The 18,172-nt window shown below is 36.1% G+C and overlaps 1 protein-coding gene across 12 annotated transcripts in view; it reads left to right on the top strand.

Annotated features, from left to right (window-relative positions):
- The window catches only part of LOC149801204 (protein phosphatase 1 regulatory subunit 12A-like), a 264,345-nt gene that overhangs the window by 172,215 nt on the left and 73,958 nt on the right, over positions 1-18,172 (top strand). For all 12 annotated transcript variants that reach the window (XM_089955260.1, XM_089955259.1, XM_089955257.1 and 9 more), the window contains one exon: positions 3,943-4,029. In XM_089955260.1, coding sequence (XP_089811386.1) covers positions 3,943-4,029 — 87 coding nt within the window. The remainder of the gene's footprint in view (positions 1-3,942; positions 4,030-18,172) is intronic.

Below are 18,172 nucleotides of genomic sequence, written 5' to 3'. Positions count from 1 at the left end.
TACCAATTCCATGCTCTCACATTCAGTCTTAACATTAACCCATGGGCAACCAATACAACAGCAACTAAGTTGGTACCAAGTTTTGTTCTGGCAACAGTGATTGCAGCATACATCACTCCCTTGATAACTTGAGCCAAGATAACTCACGAACCCGCCAAGATAACTCACGAACCCGCTTATATTATGGGAGCAGGCATGGATTCCATTTCTTAAAAGTACCCTTAAAATTGGCCCTATTTTGTGTGAAGAAAATCACAATCCAAATTGGTAGATGAAACTTAAATGTATTTCTTGTTTTATCATTGAATGGAGTGTTTGGTACCTGGAAAGTTGAACAACCATAAAGGAAATTTACAATTTTAATTTTTATTTCCATATAAGATTCTCAGTAAATAAATGCTAATTAAAAAAGTTTGTCAAGTGAAATTTGTGTTTTAGTCCTGTCCTTTAATTCAGTTAAGTGTAATGATGATATGTCTTCTTGTATTCAAATAAGAAAAATGAAAATCTACCATCACAACTTATGCGCTTGTGCATTTCTGTGAGTTCCCACCATGTTTTGATCTTTGACTTTTAGAAGAATTTATTGTATTGTTACACTCAGTTTGTTTTGTAACATCCCATTATTTATGTCTTTGGTATCAGATCAGATAAAGTGGGTGGAGTAAAAGAAAAATTAAATGGCATGCAAATCCTATCTGTGTAAGAGTGAACAGTCAGTCTGGTGTGAGGTAACTCATTTCAATTACTCTATTGACTGACCACTGTTAAAAATGTTATTATGTGAGTAAAATAATAAAACTACCTTAAATTAGCCTACTCATTCACAAATGTGATCAAAAAGAGCAAGTCCACTAAGTGAAATGAGTACTTGGTGAATACAAAGCTTTGTTTCACAGAAATGGTTCATCATGGAAATGAGAATTCCAGAATTTGTAAAATTCCCGAATTGGCAGTCAGAGATTATGTCAGTGATGAGACGAAGTTTGCAATGAAATCACAGCATAAATATTGTGTTAATAAACTTGAGTTTTGACGTTGACAGTTATCTCGCAAAATAACAGTCCCATGGTTTTTAATTTAAAAAATATTCTTGTTTTGCTGTGAATCAACAACAGCAAAAAAAGCAGTTAACATAATATGCAATGTGTCTGTGTACACATGATGGTTATTGAAACCAATGTTGTAATGTTATTAATGATCTTTCAGAGGTTGGGTATCTTCATACTAAAGATAATTTATAGAACAAAGCAATCCACTTCATTTTGACAATTATTCCCAAGACAATTTTAAAATGAGTATTCAGCCATTAAACAACCTTGTTACTGAGCCCCAACTTGTCCAGTGTTCTCAATGTCCAGCAGGAATGGTTCCCCCTTCATTGTGTTGAGGTCCCTCAAAAACTCATCAGCCTCACTTATAGTCATATATTTTTTGCTCCATTGTGTGCAGATTATTGTGGGAGAGGTGTATTTGGATAGAATCCTTCAAAATTGCATGGTAAGTTCATCTTTGGTGAAGGGCAAGAACATCCTTCTTTAATTTAGTCTCAGATGAGTTTTCTAGTAAATTGGAGGATGTCAGCTGTAACCTGATCCAGCATTTTGTCCATCTCGAAATGGAACTTTTGATCAATCTCAACCATGTTTGTCTCTGGTCTGTGCATGTGTCATGGATTATTGAATTTGCAGCGTTGATTTTTATCTCTTTAAATGGAAGAGTTGTTGCAGCTCTTTAGCTTGCTTAGTGAACTAGCTGATTTGCTTTTTCTTGGCTGCAGATGGCTCTCCTGGCCTTTTTGGGCTCTTTTTCAAGCCATCTAGATCAGTGTCTGAATGTCCGATAATTCATTGTCAAGAAGGGCCAGACTATACATGCTACGTGGTCTGTTCATCCATCTGTCTTATGGCAGATTTGTACTTGTTGGGCCTCGAATGATAAACCTTTCTGTGATGAAGTGGAACCACAAACTGCCCAGCTTCATCTCTCAAATCCTGGATCCAGAAACCTGCACTTTGGATATTTTCTCAGTCAGTTGGAACAATATTTGGTGAATATACCCACCCAGCCACCCACATACCCCGGGACCAAGAAAATGAGGGCTTGCAACTTAAAATGATTCTTATAGGTCTTCTCTGGTGGGACAAGGTAAATTATTAACTTGATCTAGCAATACACATCCCCATGAAAATCCTGCAGAGATTCAACCTCCTCCAGTAGCCTCAATCTCATTTCCAGGAGAATCTTACATACAAAGAAATTTCAAAGGTAAATCAAGGAGAGAATCTCATGAGTTAGAAGGCACTCCATTTTAAAAAAGAGATAAAATAGTGTTTCAGAAACTGGTCCAAGGGCAACAATGGAGACTTACTGCCCAGTTTTGATATAAATAGACCCAGACCACTCACTTTGTTTCCTTAGTTGTTGTTGTGGGGTTTAACGCCACACAGACAGAGGTGAGATGGCAGTGATCTGTAACGGAGAGCACTTTAGACCACTCAGCCACTTGGGGCCCCTTGTTTCGTTAGTAGAATCATTCATGGGTTTTGACTTGGCTCAACTTATCTAAGTTCTGGCCTTTATCCAGAACCTTGCTGTACATAGAAACAAAGACAAATTTTCATAGCCCTGATTACTGTGATCACGAATGATTAAAACAAAATTATGTCTCTGGGAATATGTACCCAATCACATTATTATTATTTAACCCTCCAACACTTCCCTGCAAATTTGAGTATCCTCGACGAGGTATTGCTCAACTTAAATATGATTCACAGGTAGCCACCAAGTGGTGATATAGGCAATTTATAGGTAAAGATCTGGCACATAGACAAGAAAGACAAAATTTTTGTCTTACAATGAGGGCTTGGTTCAAATTGTTGTCACTTGTTCCCCAGTGTTAATGTGATTAGATAAATGTTCTCAAAGAAACACAAAACATTAATCATTAAATAAAATTTGAACGTTTTAGGTGAAAACTTTGTAAACAGGATTGCGCTAAAGCCACATATGTAGAATGAATGAAGATTGATTGGCATATGTTGATGGCCCAGTTTTATTTTCATACCACTACGTTGGTGTTAGCTGTAATAACTTTTAGTTTCTTTGACTGCAATGCGACATACACCTTTGCAAAGATAAATGTAGTTTTGTCTTTAGGACTAAGCATTCATTTATACCAGCTAACATTTCTTGAGTGGTAACTAATTGTTTTAAGACTAAATATGAAAACCACTTCATGCCTGAAACATTTTATATATGATATGAAAGAGTATTTCTACAGGTTTTCTATGAAATCTTACTTTTTGTATCAGTTAAAACACAAATTTATTGCGAGACTACAAAGGGACCTCGATGAATAGCTTGTTAAGCATGGGAGACAATTTGCCTTATTGTTTTGATAAAAGAAATAAAAAATATGAAGAAGAACAGTGAAATTCATCATGTAGAAACAAGTATTTCTGTGTATCCTAACCAACTTGCCTAGAAAACTCAATTTAATGATTTTCACTGTCAGCTATAGAGCATTACAAATCAACAGAAGTGTAACATAATTTAAAAGTTAGCTATGGAACATTGCAAATGAACAAAAGTGTAACATATTTTCAAGGTATTGTAGTATTGATGATGATAGGGACTCCAATTCATGACAAAACAGTTTGCAAAATGCACATTTTGAATTAATTGTTTCGGTGCATTTACAAGTCTCAAGAAATAAGCATCAGATAAAAAAGATAATTATAAAGAAAACACATTTAGAAAATGTTAATTTGAACAAGTTGATTAATTGTCTTGGAAACAGCATGGTAACTAGTGTGGAAATGTTACTTCCAACCAAGATACTACTCACTACAAGTTTGACTGAATGACACTGAATATTGTATGAAAATTTAACCACCTCTGTACTTAACTAATTAATTTAATAAATTCTTTCTTTCCAAGATGGCAGATGAGAATGAGAATGATAAGAACACAGAAAGCAAAGAAGAAGAGAAGAAAGAAGATAAGAACACAGATTCAGATGAAAGGGTAAGATACAGTTTTATTCTTCTGTTGAAAATTAAAAGCTAAAATATTTTTTTTAATGGGATGCATTTTGTTAAATATTTTTAAAACCTTTTGTTCTATTTTACTATATGTGGGCTTGTGGCTGTAATACAGGCCCAACACAGGCAACTTATTGAGGCAAAATTCACCGTGACTCATTGGTTAGCATGCATGACTTTTTACAGAATGATGCGTGTTCAAATGATACCATCTGATAAACTTGGGTTGGCTACTGTGGTGTGTCCTTGGACAATGCACTTTACTCCAATTGCCTCAGATTGGCTACATTGGTGTGCCCTTGGAAGAGGCACCATACTCCAATTGCCTCAGATTGGCTACAGTGGTGTGTCTTTGGACAAGGCACCTTACTCTAATTGCCTCAGATTGGCTATAGTGGTGTGTCCTTGGTCAAGGCACTTTCCTCCAATTGCCTCAGATTAGCTACAGTGGTGTGTCCTTGGACAAGTAACTTTACTCCAGTTGCCTCAGATTGGCTACATTGGTGTGTCCTTGGACAAGGCAGTTTACTCCAATTGCCTCAGATTGGCTACAGTGGTGTGTCCTTGGACAAGGCACTTTGCTCCAGTTGCCTCAGATTGGCTACAATGGTATGTCCTTGGACATTGCAGTTTACTCCAATTGCCTCAGATTGGCTGCAGTGGTGTATCTCAGCACTGAGTAGCCTACTTGTATTGCTGTGCCATAAAACACTAAACCAAATTTAAGTCCTGATTTGTTGAGTATTTATTTTTGCAGAGTTATAAAAATTAAAGTAATAATTTGGTCAGTTTATGACTCAGGACCATGCATACAACATTAAGAAGAAAAAGGATAGGTAATTAGGAAAGAGGGTGCAAATAACACTTAAAGCAGCATGTGTTAGAAATTATTCTTGGACTTTGTATTTGGTTTGACCCCATTTTTGAGCATATGATAGGCTATATATGTTGGCCAGTATGTTTGGTGAAGGAAAAACCAAGGAAAACCCTATGATGAACCATCCACCCACAGGAATCTGCTGACAAGCTTTCTCACATACCCATGTTTGATGATCCCTAGACTCAAACCCATGCAGACAGAAGTGAGATTGAGATTTTCTAGATCAATTTGTGAATTGTAGTTTGACTACAGTTGCAAAGTGCCATTTTCTTCCCTGGTGGGGTAGTGAGTAAACTTCTAAGTAGACACTTGATTGATCAGTTATGTGCCTCATTGTTTTATTGTCTTACACCTGTACAGGTACATCCACCTGATTTTTAAATCACAACTTCATTGATTAAATACCAGTCAAAGGATTATACAGTTCTGTTCCTTTAAAGATACAAATGGTTGTAAACAGAGGCAGACAAATTTGTTTATATCATTGGGCTTGTCCATCCATCCTGTATGTACATGCAAACATTGATGTGTATGCATCAACTCCCACATCTTTGCATGTACTGTGCTGGCACCTGGCAGAAAAGGTCAACATGCCTGTAACATCTGTCATGTGTTTTTCCAGATTGTGTGATTTCAGTAGATTTTCATATTTTTCAGAGTTTGTGATCTTTCTGAGCTGTTAAGTCTGACAAGGTATTGGTACCATACATGCAGTGCCATATTTTGTACCAGCAACATGTTGAATCGTATTTAATCATATATTAAGGGTGCTGTTAATTTGTTGAAATTTTAGGTTATCTCCCATTTTTAAATGCTCAAAATGCAAAAACAATAGTGAGGACAATTGCATTGCTTACCTCATTGCACGTAATGTGTTCTTGGTCTTATGGGACTTAGTCTTCAATGCCTGCTGAGAAGTTAAGGACTATTAATAAAAAATGAAATTGTCAGAGTACAGCGTGATGAGCTTTCATCCAAAACCATCTTCTGTTGTAAGTATAGTGGTGGATGCTCCAGTGGGACCTTCTTATTGAAAAGGTTTCTCAGAAAGAGCCGTCAATTACTGTCTCATCTGGGCAGCTTAGGATGGACAACTTGGAGATGCTGCTTAGTCCATGCTACATCTCTTTAATACATTCCTGGAGTTCTACATGATGAATTTGATTCCAGAGATGACAGCATAGTTCCTTTCATTATGGAAGCTATTGCCTCTCCCACCACCACCACCATCCATCTCTTTGAGCCTGTCTTCTACTGACTTTCTGAGAGATTGTTAACCAGATTTTGTTTATCAGACCCCCAGCATGCCCAAACATAGCACTGTGACTAGTAAGACACGGCACAAGGGTTTAAATCTAATCTTGCCAGTTTTTCTAAAAGCTGTCATTGCCTCACAGTGAAACCTTTCAGTTAAGCTTTCCAGTAGGCTGTTCATATCAGACAAAGAAAGATCAATCCCAGTTTTTCCCAATGAGCATGTGCTGTTCAGATATTCAGGATGGCTGATAAACCAACATTTTTTTATCACTACTCTCTTTGAACAGAAAGTCATATTGACATGGGGTTTTCACCAAAGAAAGTCAGAAAGTCATATTGACATGGGGTTTTCACCAGAGAAAGTCAGAAAGTCATATTGACATGGGGTTTTCACCAGAGAAAGTCAGAAAGTCATATTGAGATGGGGTTTTCACCAGAGAACTTCTTAGGTGGCGCTCTGCAGTTTCGTATTTTGCATAGGGTTAGGATTTTAAAGAAAAAGAATTTCCCTGGCATTCCTCACTGGTTATACTGGCTATTTAAAAAAGACCTTGTATATCTTAGGTATAATTCAAAGAACCTTTAATTCCCTTTATTTTGGTGTATGATTGATGGGTGTACTATGGGTTATAGAGTATACAGCTTGGCCTTACTTCAAATGTGCACCTTTCAAAAAAGTGCTAGCTCTACTTGGTCATTTTCACTTCCTGAACTTCAGAGGTCAATTGTATAAAAAAGAGCCGATAACTTTTTTAATATTTTATATATTTGGTAATTCATTCATTGCACTTTCAGAAGCTGGTATTGTCTAGTCTGGCAAAATTCATTTTCCCTATTTTAATAGCTGCTATGTATAGTGTACTTTAGATTAATTCAGGCTGATTTTTTAACACAAGGGAGCAGTCATTTTAGTTAGCAGTGTGCTTAAATCATGTAAAATTTCCAAAAGTACAATATCCAAAGAAATATCATCCACATTACATTAATGTAGCGTAGAGGTATGCCGACATTCTCTCCATTGTGCGTGTTTTAAATGCGAACAACTTCACCTTACATACATCACTGTCTCAAAAGCACATGTTAACTAGTGAGCGCCCCCTTATCAGGTCTGGATGGTTGAAAATGAAAATAGTGTTGATTGGTGTCTAATATGGTCAGCTTGAGAATTTTGCTATCGCAGCTCCTCCTGAATGGATGTCACAATGGGGTTTTCACTAAAAGTTTTCTTCGGATGTCTTGTTAGTTGTACATGAAAATGGTGCTGATCTGACCCCCAATTTGACCATTAGACTTGTCATCTGGAAAATGTTAATTTTGCAACTTCACCTAGATGACTTGTTATGTCCATGTTATGCTTTCACCAAAAGACTCCCATTTGATGCTTGGTTGATCCAAAATGGACATGACACACAACTGGATTCATTTCATTTATTTTCCATATAGAGTACCCACATCTGGATTCATATCAGTTGTTTTCCATATAGAGTGTCTACATCTGGATTCAGATCAGTTGTTTTCCATATAGAGGGCCTACATGTGGATTCAGATCAGTTATTTTCCATATAGAGTGCCTACATCTGGATTCAGATCAGTTGTTTTCCATATACAGTGCCTACATCTGGATTCAGATCAGTTATTTTCCATATAGAGTGCCTACATGTGGATCAGGTCAGTTATTTTCCATATAGAGTGCCTACATCTGGATTCAGATCAGTTATTTTCCATATAGAGTGCCTACATCTGGATTCAGATCAGTTATTTTCCATATAGAGTGCCTACATCTGGATTCATATCAGTTACTTTCCATATTGAGTGCCTACATCTGGATTCATATCAGTTATTTTCCATATAGAGTGCCTACATCTGGATTCATATCAGTTATTTTCCATATTGCGTGCCTACATCTGGATTCAGATCAGTTATTTTCCATATAGAGTGCCTACATCTGGATTCATATCAGTTGTTTTCCATATTGAGTGCCTACATCTGGATTCAGATCAGTTATTTTCCATATAGAGTGCCTACATCTGGATTCATATCAGTTATTTTCCATATAGAGTGCCTACATATGGATTCAGATCAGTTATTTTCCATATAGAGTGCCTGCATTTGTTTGTCATTACTGAACTTTCCAAAATGAATCATATGCTCATTTAAAGTGTCTTCAAAGACAAACTGTGTCAAGGTTAAGTTTCTGTCATATTTTAACTGCCATTTTTTAAAATTGGAGGCTGACCAATAAACTGCCTATAGTCCCACTAAAATTGTTTTTGTGTGTTGATATATATATATATATATATATATATATATATATATATATATATATATATATATATATATACAACCTTGAATTTGAGAGGTTGCCTTGAAAACTTCGCCCTCATAAACATTGAATATATTGATCAATATCTGATTAAATACAGATATATCGCTTTTTAAGATAAGATATTTTGTGCTTTACTTATTGTCCAAAAATATTGAATAAAAAAAGAAATGGTGTGTAATTTATGGGGAAAATGACATCCAACACAAAGTAACACATGGAGAAAGAAAAATTTCTGCAGGACAAAATAGTTTTGTGCTTTTGAAGTTGAAAAGTCTTTGAAAATAAACTCCCCATGGCTGTAAGAACTATGGCTTACATGGCATAAAAAGGGGAATTAACTTTTTGCAAGCAATAGTTACGCAGTTACGGCTGAACATGTTTTATGAGGAGAAACCCATGGTGGGTGGGTAGAAGATTTTGACCTCAATTAGTAACGAAATCCAAAAACTACTGCGAAAGGTAGTTAAGTCTGAACCAAAAAAGATGAGATGTTTGTTTATGTTTAATATGCTTTCAGTACTTTCACTATGTCATGAAAATTATCCTCAAGTTAGAAAGCACCCATGAAATTTAATATGTATGTATATCTCTCATGTAGTCTATACTGTGTCAGCAAGGTTTACCTTGTTATTTGATTATTGATATCAGTTCGTGTCAGGCAACTTGGTGTTCTATTATTATCGTTTTTACTAGGTGAAGGGTTCCCCAGCACATTGCATTATGTGACAGGTGTACTGGAATACCCATCAATCAATACATTCATACCAGTAACCTAACATGTCGATAAACACATTGTTTATGATATATACAAGAATTTGATGTGTCAAGTGTCAATTGCCACTTGATGCAAGCAAGGCTTGACACTTGCTCCACAAAACTAAATACTGGCTTATGAAAAATGTGGATATTTTGTATCCTGCCACACATACAGAGTTTTTCTATTGGGACATATGCCAGTATGTAAGCCCATTCTTTGGCATGATAAAAACAATAATGTGTGCAAAGTGTCAACCAACCAGTCAGCCTGACTTTGCATATTAAGGCATGATAAAGACAGTAATAGTGTCAACCAACCAATCAGCCTGACTTTGCATATTAAGGCATGATAAAGACAGTAATAGTGTCAACCAACCAGTCAGCCTAATTTTGCTTATTAAGGCATGATAAAGATAGTAATAGTGTCAACCAACCGATCAGCCTGACTTTACATATTAAGGCATGATAAAGACAGTAATAGTGTCAACCAACCGATCAGCCTGACTTTGCTTATTAAGGCATGATAAAGACAGTAATAGTGTCAACCAACCAATCAGCCTGACTTTGCATATTAAGGCATGATAAAGACAGTAATAGTGTCAACCAACCGATCAGCCTGACTTTGCTTATTAAGGCATGATAAAGACAGTAATAGTGTCAACCAGCCAATCAGCCTGACTTTGCATATTAAGGCATGATAAAGACAGTAATAGTGTCAACCAGCCAATCAGCCTGACTTTGCATATTAAGGCATGATAAAGACAGTAATAGTGTCAACCAGCCAATCAGCCTGACTTTGCATATTAAGGCATGATAAAGACAGTAATAGTGTCAACCAGCCAATCAGCCTGACTTTGCATATTAAGGCATGATAACGACAGTAATAGTGTCAACCAGCCAATCAGCCTGACTTTGCATATTAAGGCATGATAAAGACAGTAATAGTGTCAACCAACCAATCAGCCTGACTTTGCTTATTAAGGCATGATAACGACAGTAATAGTGTCAACCAACCAGTCAGCCTGACTTTGCATATTAAGGCATGATAAAGACAGTAATAGTGTCAACCAACCAATCAGCCTGACTTTGCTTATTAAGGCATGATAAAGACAGTAATAGTGTCAACCAACCAATCAGCCTGACTTTGCATATTAAGGCATGATAACGACAGTAATAGTGTCCACCAACCAGTCAGCCTGACTTTGCTTATTAAGGCATGATAAAGACAGTAATAGTGTCAACCAACCAATCAGCCTGACTTTGCTTATTAAGGCATGATAACGACAGTAATAGTGTCCACCAACCAGTCAGCCTGACTTTGCATATTAAGGCATGATAAAGACAGTAATAGTGTCAACCAACCGATCAGCCTGACTTTGCTTATTAAGGCATGATAAAGACAGTAATAGTGTCAACCAACCGATCAGCCTGACTTTGCTTATTAAGGCATGATAAAGACAGTAATAGTGTCAACCAACCTATCAGCCTGACTTTGCATATTAAGGCATGATAAAGACAGTAATAGTGTCAACCAGCCAATCAGCCTGACTTTGCTTATTAAGGCATGATAAAGACAGTAATAGTGTCAACCAGCCAATCAGCCTGACTTTGCTTATTAAGGCATGATAACGACAGTAATAGTGTCAACCAACCAGTCAGCCTGACTTTGCATATTAAGGCATGATAAAGACAGTAATAGTGTCAACCAACCGATCAGCCTGACTTTGCTTATTAAGGCATGATAAAGACAGTAATAGTGTCAACCAACCGATCAGCCTGACTTTGCTTATTAAGGCATGATAAAGACAGTAATAGTGTCAACCAACCTATCAGCCTGACTTTGCATATTAAGGCATGATAAAGACAGTAATAGTGTCAACCAACCTATCAGCCTGACTTTGCATATTAAGGCATGATAAAGACAGTAATAGTGTCAACCAACCTATCAGCCTGACTTTGCTTATTAAGGCATGATAAAGACAGTAATAGTGTCAACCAACCAGTCAGCCTGACTGCATATTAAGGCATGATAAAGACCGTAATAGTGTCAACCAACCTATCAGCCTGACTTTGCATATTAAGGCATGATAAAGACAGTAATAGTGTCAACCAACCAATCAGCCTGACTGCATATTAAGGCATGATAAAGACCGTAATAGTGTCAACCAACCTATCAGCCTGACTTTGCATATTAAGGCATGATAAAGACAGTAATAGTGTCAACCAACCGATCAGCCTGACTTTGCTTATTAAGGCATGATAAAGACAGTAATAGTGTCAACCAACCTATCAGCCTGACTTTGCTTATTAAGGCATGATAAAGACAGTAATAGTGTCAACCAACCAGTCAGCCTGACTGCATATTAAGGCATGATAAAGACAGTAATAGTGTCAACCAACCAGTCAGCCTGACTGCATATTAAGGCATGATAAAGACAGTAATAGTGTCAACCAACCGATCAGCCTGACTTTGCTTATTAAGGCATGATAAAGACCGTAATAGTGTCAACCAACCAATCAGCCTGACTTTGCTTATTAAGGCATGATAAAGACAGTAATAGTGTCAACCAACCAAAGAGCCTGACTTTGCATATTAAGGTCCCATTCGAATTGATCATGCTTCTAGTTTCTTGACTAGTACAAATCTTTATTATTTTGTTATTTATTATGGGCTTTATTTCATTGGCTGATTTGTTATGGGAATGATCTCATGGCATTTCGTTTTCTTTATAATTTTATCCACATTTAGTGAAATCCAGTGTTATTGGTAATTCTGAAGTAAAACTGAAAACAATTGAATAGATCCAGTGCACTGTATCAATGCATGCTTGATGCTGCTGAGTGGTCTAAGGCACTCGACTTTTCAAATCACTTACATTTTTTTCTTTGCCCCCATAGGTTTGAGTGACAGATTAGCCAATAGGAGTATATGAAAAAGATTACCAGTAGCTTCTCATAGGTCGTTGTTTCTTCACAGGGTTTTCTTCCACAAATATACTGGCTGCCATGTATTGCCTATCATGTGATGAAAAAATGGTGCTAAAACCACCAACAAATTTCCACAATAAAATAATTTTCTTTTCATCAGATCTTCTTTATACTAGTACCTGGGTCATTTTCAGAAATCCTGTCCTATAACTTAGCAGAGTCCAGTGGTTGGGACTAAATAACTTTTCCTTTTGCATACCTGCCTTAAACACAACATTTCACACAAATAACATTTTTTTTTGCTCACACCCCTGTCAAGAACATGTTTTGAAAAACACTATTTTCAGTAATCTAAGAAACAATTATGTGATGTTATTTTATTTACTACCACTGTACATTTCCCCAGCATGTAGTCTGTATAAACAGTCCTGCTTGTAGCCCATTTAAAACTGGGCAGTTACTTATCATGAAGGCAATTAAAGGTAAGTTGGTTATTTATAAGCAGCCACCATTTCACAGATTACTTAATTAGCTGAAAATAGCCATGGTAAAGCAGAAATCCTTTGACGGTTTTCTGTCAGAGAGCCATTAGGCTAATTTGCATTGGTAATGTAAACAACCCAATTTGTTTGAAGTTAGCTACAATCCAGAGATGTGTGATGAAGTACAAGTTATTACATGTCATTGCCTTGAATGAAAAGTACAAGTTATTACACGTCATTGCCTTGAATGAGAAGTACAAGTTATTACACATCATTGCCTTGAATGAGAAGTACAAGTTATTACATGTCATTGCCTTGAATGAGAAGTACAAGTTATTACACATCATTGCCTTGAATGAGAAGTACAGGTTATTACACATCATTGCCTTGAATGAGAAGTACAGGTTATTACATGTCATTGCCTTGAATGAGAAGTACAAGTTATTACATGTCATTGCCTTGAATGAGAAGTACAAGTTATTACATGTCATTGCCTTGAATGAGAAGTACAAGTTATTACACATCATTGCCTTGAATGAGAAGTACAAGTTATTACACATCATTGCCTTGAATGAGAAGTACAGGTTATTACACATTATTGCCCTGAATGAGAAGTACAGGTTATTTCACATCATTGCCTTGAATGAGAATTTTATCATTATTTAAGATTATTAGCAAGTTCAGGATCAGCAGCGATGTTTTGTTGAAATCAGATTTCACTCCATAAATGAAATGCAAAATCTTATTATCTCAGTAGCCAAACTATTATTCAATTGTGATTCTGCAAAGAGGGCAGAGCCCAGCAAAACTAAATTTTAGAACTCCTGAATGGAGTTTCTAAAATGTAGTAACAAGTGGAGCATTTATTTTTTGTACACACTGGAGCAACATATTGATGTCAGTCATTCTGGAGTGTACAACATCCCTTGACATGGCAATAGATCCTTCCCAATAAGGTCACTAGCAGACGATATTCTGCCCATTTTACCTAGACAATGTGCAACCTGGCAGTTTCTCCTATATGCGATCACCAACATTTACCATTTTTAACGAGGCATACTGCCACAAAGTCAACTTACAAATCACAAATATAGATACTGACAGAAAGCTTAATTTGCATTCTTTTTATGTATGTAATTTTTGTAAAAGTATATTGAGATTCAATGAATTTATTTCAACTTCCAAACACCATATAAAGTCAACGGTAATCTGCCCGCTGACCACAGATATGGCAACTGATAACACCATTCAGGAACTATCTGTACCACCAAGCATATTTTACACTTCTTCACAACAATGCTGATTTCAAACAAACGTTTTCTAGGATGAGAAATTTAACAAGATCTTCTAGCTGATCATGAAAGAAAATAGCTCTTATATGACATTCAATATAGTCACCATAATTCCAATGACTGCCATCTTAGTTGGTCATAAATAGAAAATGGTGCTCTGCAGACATCCATTATGACTTTCACAGTGAACATATTGAATCCTCTTGTAACTAATTCTTCTGAATGGATTGTCGTCTGTTAGCGTAGTGTTTTCACCAAAAGTCTTCCAAGGGTATCTAGTTTGTCTTATATGAAAATATTACCTATCTTACATCCTGTACCACAGCGGCTAATTTAAAAAGCTCAAGAATATGAGAGTTGTTTCAACACTGAGCAATTAAAAAGAAGAAATGGTCTTAACCTGAATTTCTGGAAATTCTTTTCAGCCAGTTGAGCATGAGCCCCTTTCAAAGATTTAAAAAAATGAGGAACATCATCTCTTCAGAACCTTGTTAGATTCATTTATCTTCCTAAAACTTGTATCTGTTTTATGCCAGGAGTTTATATCACATATATGAATTTATCAGTTTGTTCTATCCAATCATTATTTTTAGAGCCAAAGGTTCTATAAGCACTTGGTTACTAACCAATCTATTTTTCTATCCATGATATAAAGGTATAAGTGTCAGGGTCATATTTTGGGGTTTTGGGGACAGTGTAGCCCTTACAGTTTAAGGTCTTTGGGTCAACCCAAGCATGCTTATATTGGAAAGTGTAGCAAGAAATTCCAATAGACCTGGGTGTGCCTTTTTATCGATTCAGCTCCATTTTGGAAGAACTGCGAGTAGATTTTTGTCCTCACATTTAAGTTTGGAATGTTGATTGCAATCAGCAAAGCTCAAGAACTATGGAATATGGTAAGATCATTGTTTCATAGATCTAGATGGTGCTTTTTAGGGTTTGCTTCAACTACTCTCTTTTGGACAGAGATATGGCCCTTGTCAATTAACTGCAAATTTTTATATGGGATGTTGTTTGTAACCAGCAAAGCCCACGAGCCATTGAATATACTCTGATGCAGTTTGGTAGGAACATTGTTTCCTAGAGCTAAATATCATTTTGTCACTTATATTTCATTTTGGGCAAAGTTATGGCCCTTGTCAATCAACTTCAGATCTTTTTTTTATTTGTGATATTGCTTGTATTGATGAGACCTTAAAGGAGTTGGATTTCAAGCATTCTACATTGTCATTTATAGGAGTCATTTCCCCTGAATGCTATCTTCTGATGTTGGTTCATCTGCTTAAGACCCTGATGCCCCCCGCCCACCACCCACCCCCCAGTGCTAGACATCACTATAAACTGCCACACTGCAGATAGCAAGGTGATATGACTGGAAACTTGTTATAGCTATGTTCAAAGTTCCAAATCACGCACCTCAAACTCGTGTCCTAAATATGAGATAAGTGCATATTAATGAGATGATGTAGTATCTGATTGACTATAGACTATATATCTGATCTAGTTAAAACAAAACTTGGTTTTTATCATCAAGATCTTGGATGAATTTGATCAAGGTATTATACATATTATGGATAACTTTATCTTTGAAAAGAATTTTTATCAGATCATATTAACATAGGTCAAATAAACATAAGCCTTCTTAGTGAAATAGTTGGCAGTTACATAATGCAGGTGAGTGATATCAGACCCACATGGTCCTCTAGTTTTCTTTTTTTTTCAATACCATTTTATCCTACCCTTATTTGATTTTGAATGTGGTGGGGGTGGGCACTGGTTCTAGCTTAATATTTATTTGAAGAAAAAAATTGTGTAAACTTCAAGTGAAAGTCTTGTAATTATTCATACTTTGACCCAGAAATTTAAAACCACCAACCATCATTTTTATTTTAAAAGTTTTCTTATTTGGTGTCTGTAACATATATAATTGCTTCTAAGTTAATTCAAACTACCGACAGCAATAATCCTGATCTGCCCTAGCATAATTTGCCAGCAGATCAGGGTATATGTTGTTTGCTCATGTATTACCCCTAACAAACTGCACAGATCTGGGATCTGCTCTCACACTATGTGATGGCAGATCTCAGTATGTGCAGTTTGCAGTTGGACTCAACTTAGAAGTGGTACTTAAATTATGCATTTTCACCCTTTGTCAAACTAGGTTAAATCAGCCACTCCTAGCAACTTATTAATATTAATATTATCAGGTCATTAACATATTCAAGTGCTTTCCTGCAGATTTGTACAGCTTCCTGATTCATAACAGGTGAATCTTTTAAAAAGGTGGGGGGGGGGGCTTTTATTCTCTCAACACTACTCCACTAGTTGTCATGTTGAAAACCCCAGACCCTAAAGTGAGGTGACTTGTTCGATCTCCAAGTAGAATGGGATAATGAAATTATACAAGTAGAAATTACATTACTTGTGGTGAATTGGTATGATTTGGAGTTTTGCAGTTCATCATGCACATGGGTTATTTTGTGTTATGGTAATTTGATTAAAGTGCCTTGTAGTGAATTGCACTGTTCTGAAACTGTTTTACATTAACCAGTGTATGTGAATACATTAGCAATAATCATGCAAGAGATAAATGCATATCAGGGTGTTTGGCAAATTAAATTTTTTGTTCTTACAGCTTGACCAGTTGGTGAATGGTTGGCTTGTCCCCATTGATGGTCAGTTTTAGATGTTGGACTGTCAGGTTTTAAAACTTGTGTGAGGATCAATGTAGCTCTTTTAGGAAATGGGCATTTTTGTCAGTTTTGATACATGTTTTGCAAAGAAGGAAAAAAATGTTATTTTATGAAAATTTCAAACTTAGTGTAGTTTCAAAAATCTGCTTGAATAACCATTGTGGTTTTAAAATTTTATTGCAATAAGAAGATTTTGAGAAAGAGTGAAAAACAGTTAAAACAGGAATCAAATCAACTAAATTGTTAATTTCCAGTTTATTTACAAATTAAACATGAAAATAACTAAATTGACTTCAAGAAAATTCATTGAGTAAATGTTATGATTGATATACAGTATGTATTAGTATCATTAAGTGTATCTTCTTTCTAAATATGGTTACTGTAGTTGAAATCTTTGCACCAAAGGCGTCATGTGAGTATCATCATTGAATCTTCTCTCCCCCTCCCCCCATTATAATTGAACACAGTACATATCTAGATTGTAGGCAAATTTTAGAGACTATTATTGTCTTGTTGTATGTGACTTTGAGAAGCAACACATTCCACTTGGCTGTATGAAAAAGGGCAAACATTTGGCTTCAGGCCTGAATGTATCACTTTATGTAGATTCATGCATAATTATATTTGGCAAAAGACTATGCGGTATCTTTGGGTCAATGTAAGAATACCCAGGGCAATATATACTGTATGTGCAGATTCAGACAGTGATCCTGATCTGCCAGAGGATAATGTGCCAGCAGACCAGGGTATATATGTTGTTTATTCCACTGATTACTCCTAACAAACTGCACAGACCCAAATCTACAGATGCGTTATGTGACAGATATCTGGGTCTGTGCAGTTTGCAGTTTGACTTTTAAACGAGTATATATGGTACCAGAAATGTAACTGAAGTGTTGGGAGCTGAATATATGGACCGTATCGGATACATTTGTATCAGCCACATTAAATACACACTTAGATTGCCTGGCTGTAAGTGAGCTTGCTTATGATATGGCCCAGCATCCATCATGCATCTTATGTCTTTTGTCATCCATCCATAAAAATAAACCTGATTCACTGAAATTGTTATCACTCTGGAAGCAATGTTTCTAATCCAGTTATGACATTTGTTTCCATCATGAGTTCAGTAATTAAAAGATCTTCACATACTAATGAGTTAGTTATACTGGCATATGATTGGCTCTATTTCTGATCCAGTTTTGATGAAACTTGGAATATATGCTCATACCTTGGATTTTGGATGAGTGAGTTCCAAAACGAGCTAGATCCACAAATATTAATGACATAATCTTGCATCTGATTGATTGATCCTGTTACCAATCTGGATTCCAGATTTAGGATTCGCATTTGAACATGCTTGAAATATATGTTTATATCTTTAACATCTCAAATTAGTTTAGTAATGAGCAAGATCCAAACATATTAATTAAGGAGGTGATCTCTCATCTGATTGGGTGAGTTTTTTTCCATTTTGGAGGCCTTATTTCTGATCTGATTTAGATACAACTT

The sequence above is a fragment of the Sinohyriopsis cumingii genome, chromosome 4, assembly GCF_028554795.1.
Source record: "Sinohyriopsis cumingii isolate HCF-2022 chromosome 4, ASM2855479v2, whole genome shotgun sequence".
Lineage (NCBI taxonomy): Eukaryota > Metazoa > Mollusca > Bivalvia > Unionida > Unionidae > Sinohyriopsis > Sinohyriopsis cumingii.
The sequence above is the reverse complement of the archived record's forward strand: the minus strand, read 5'-3'. Positions and strand labels throughout refer to the sequence as shown.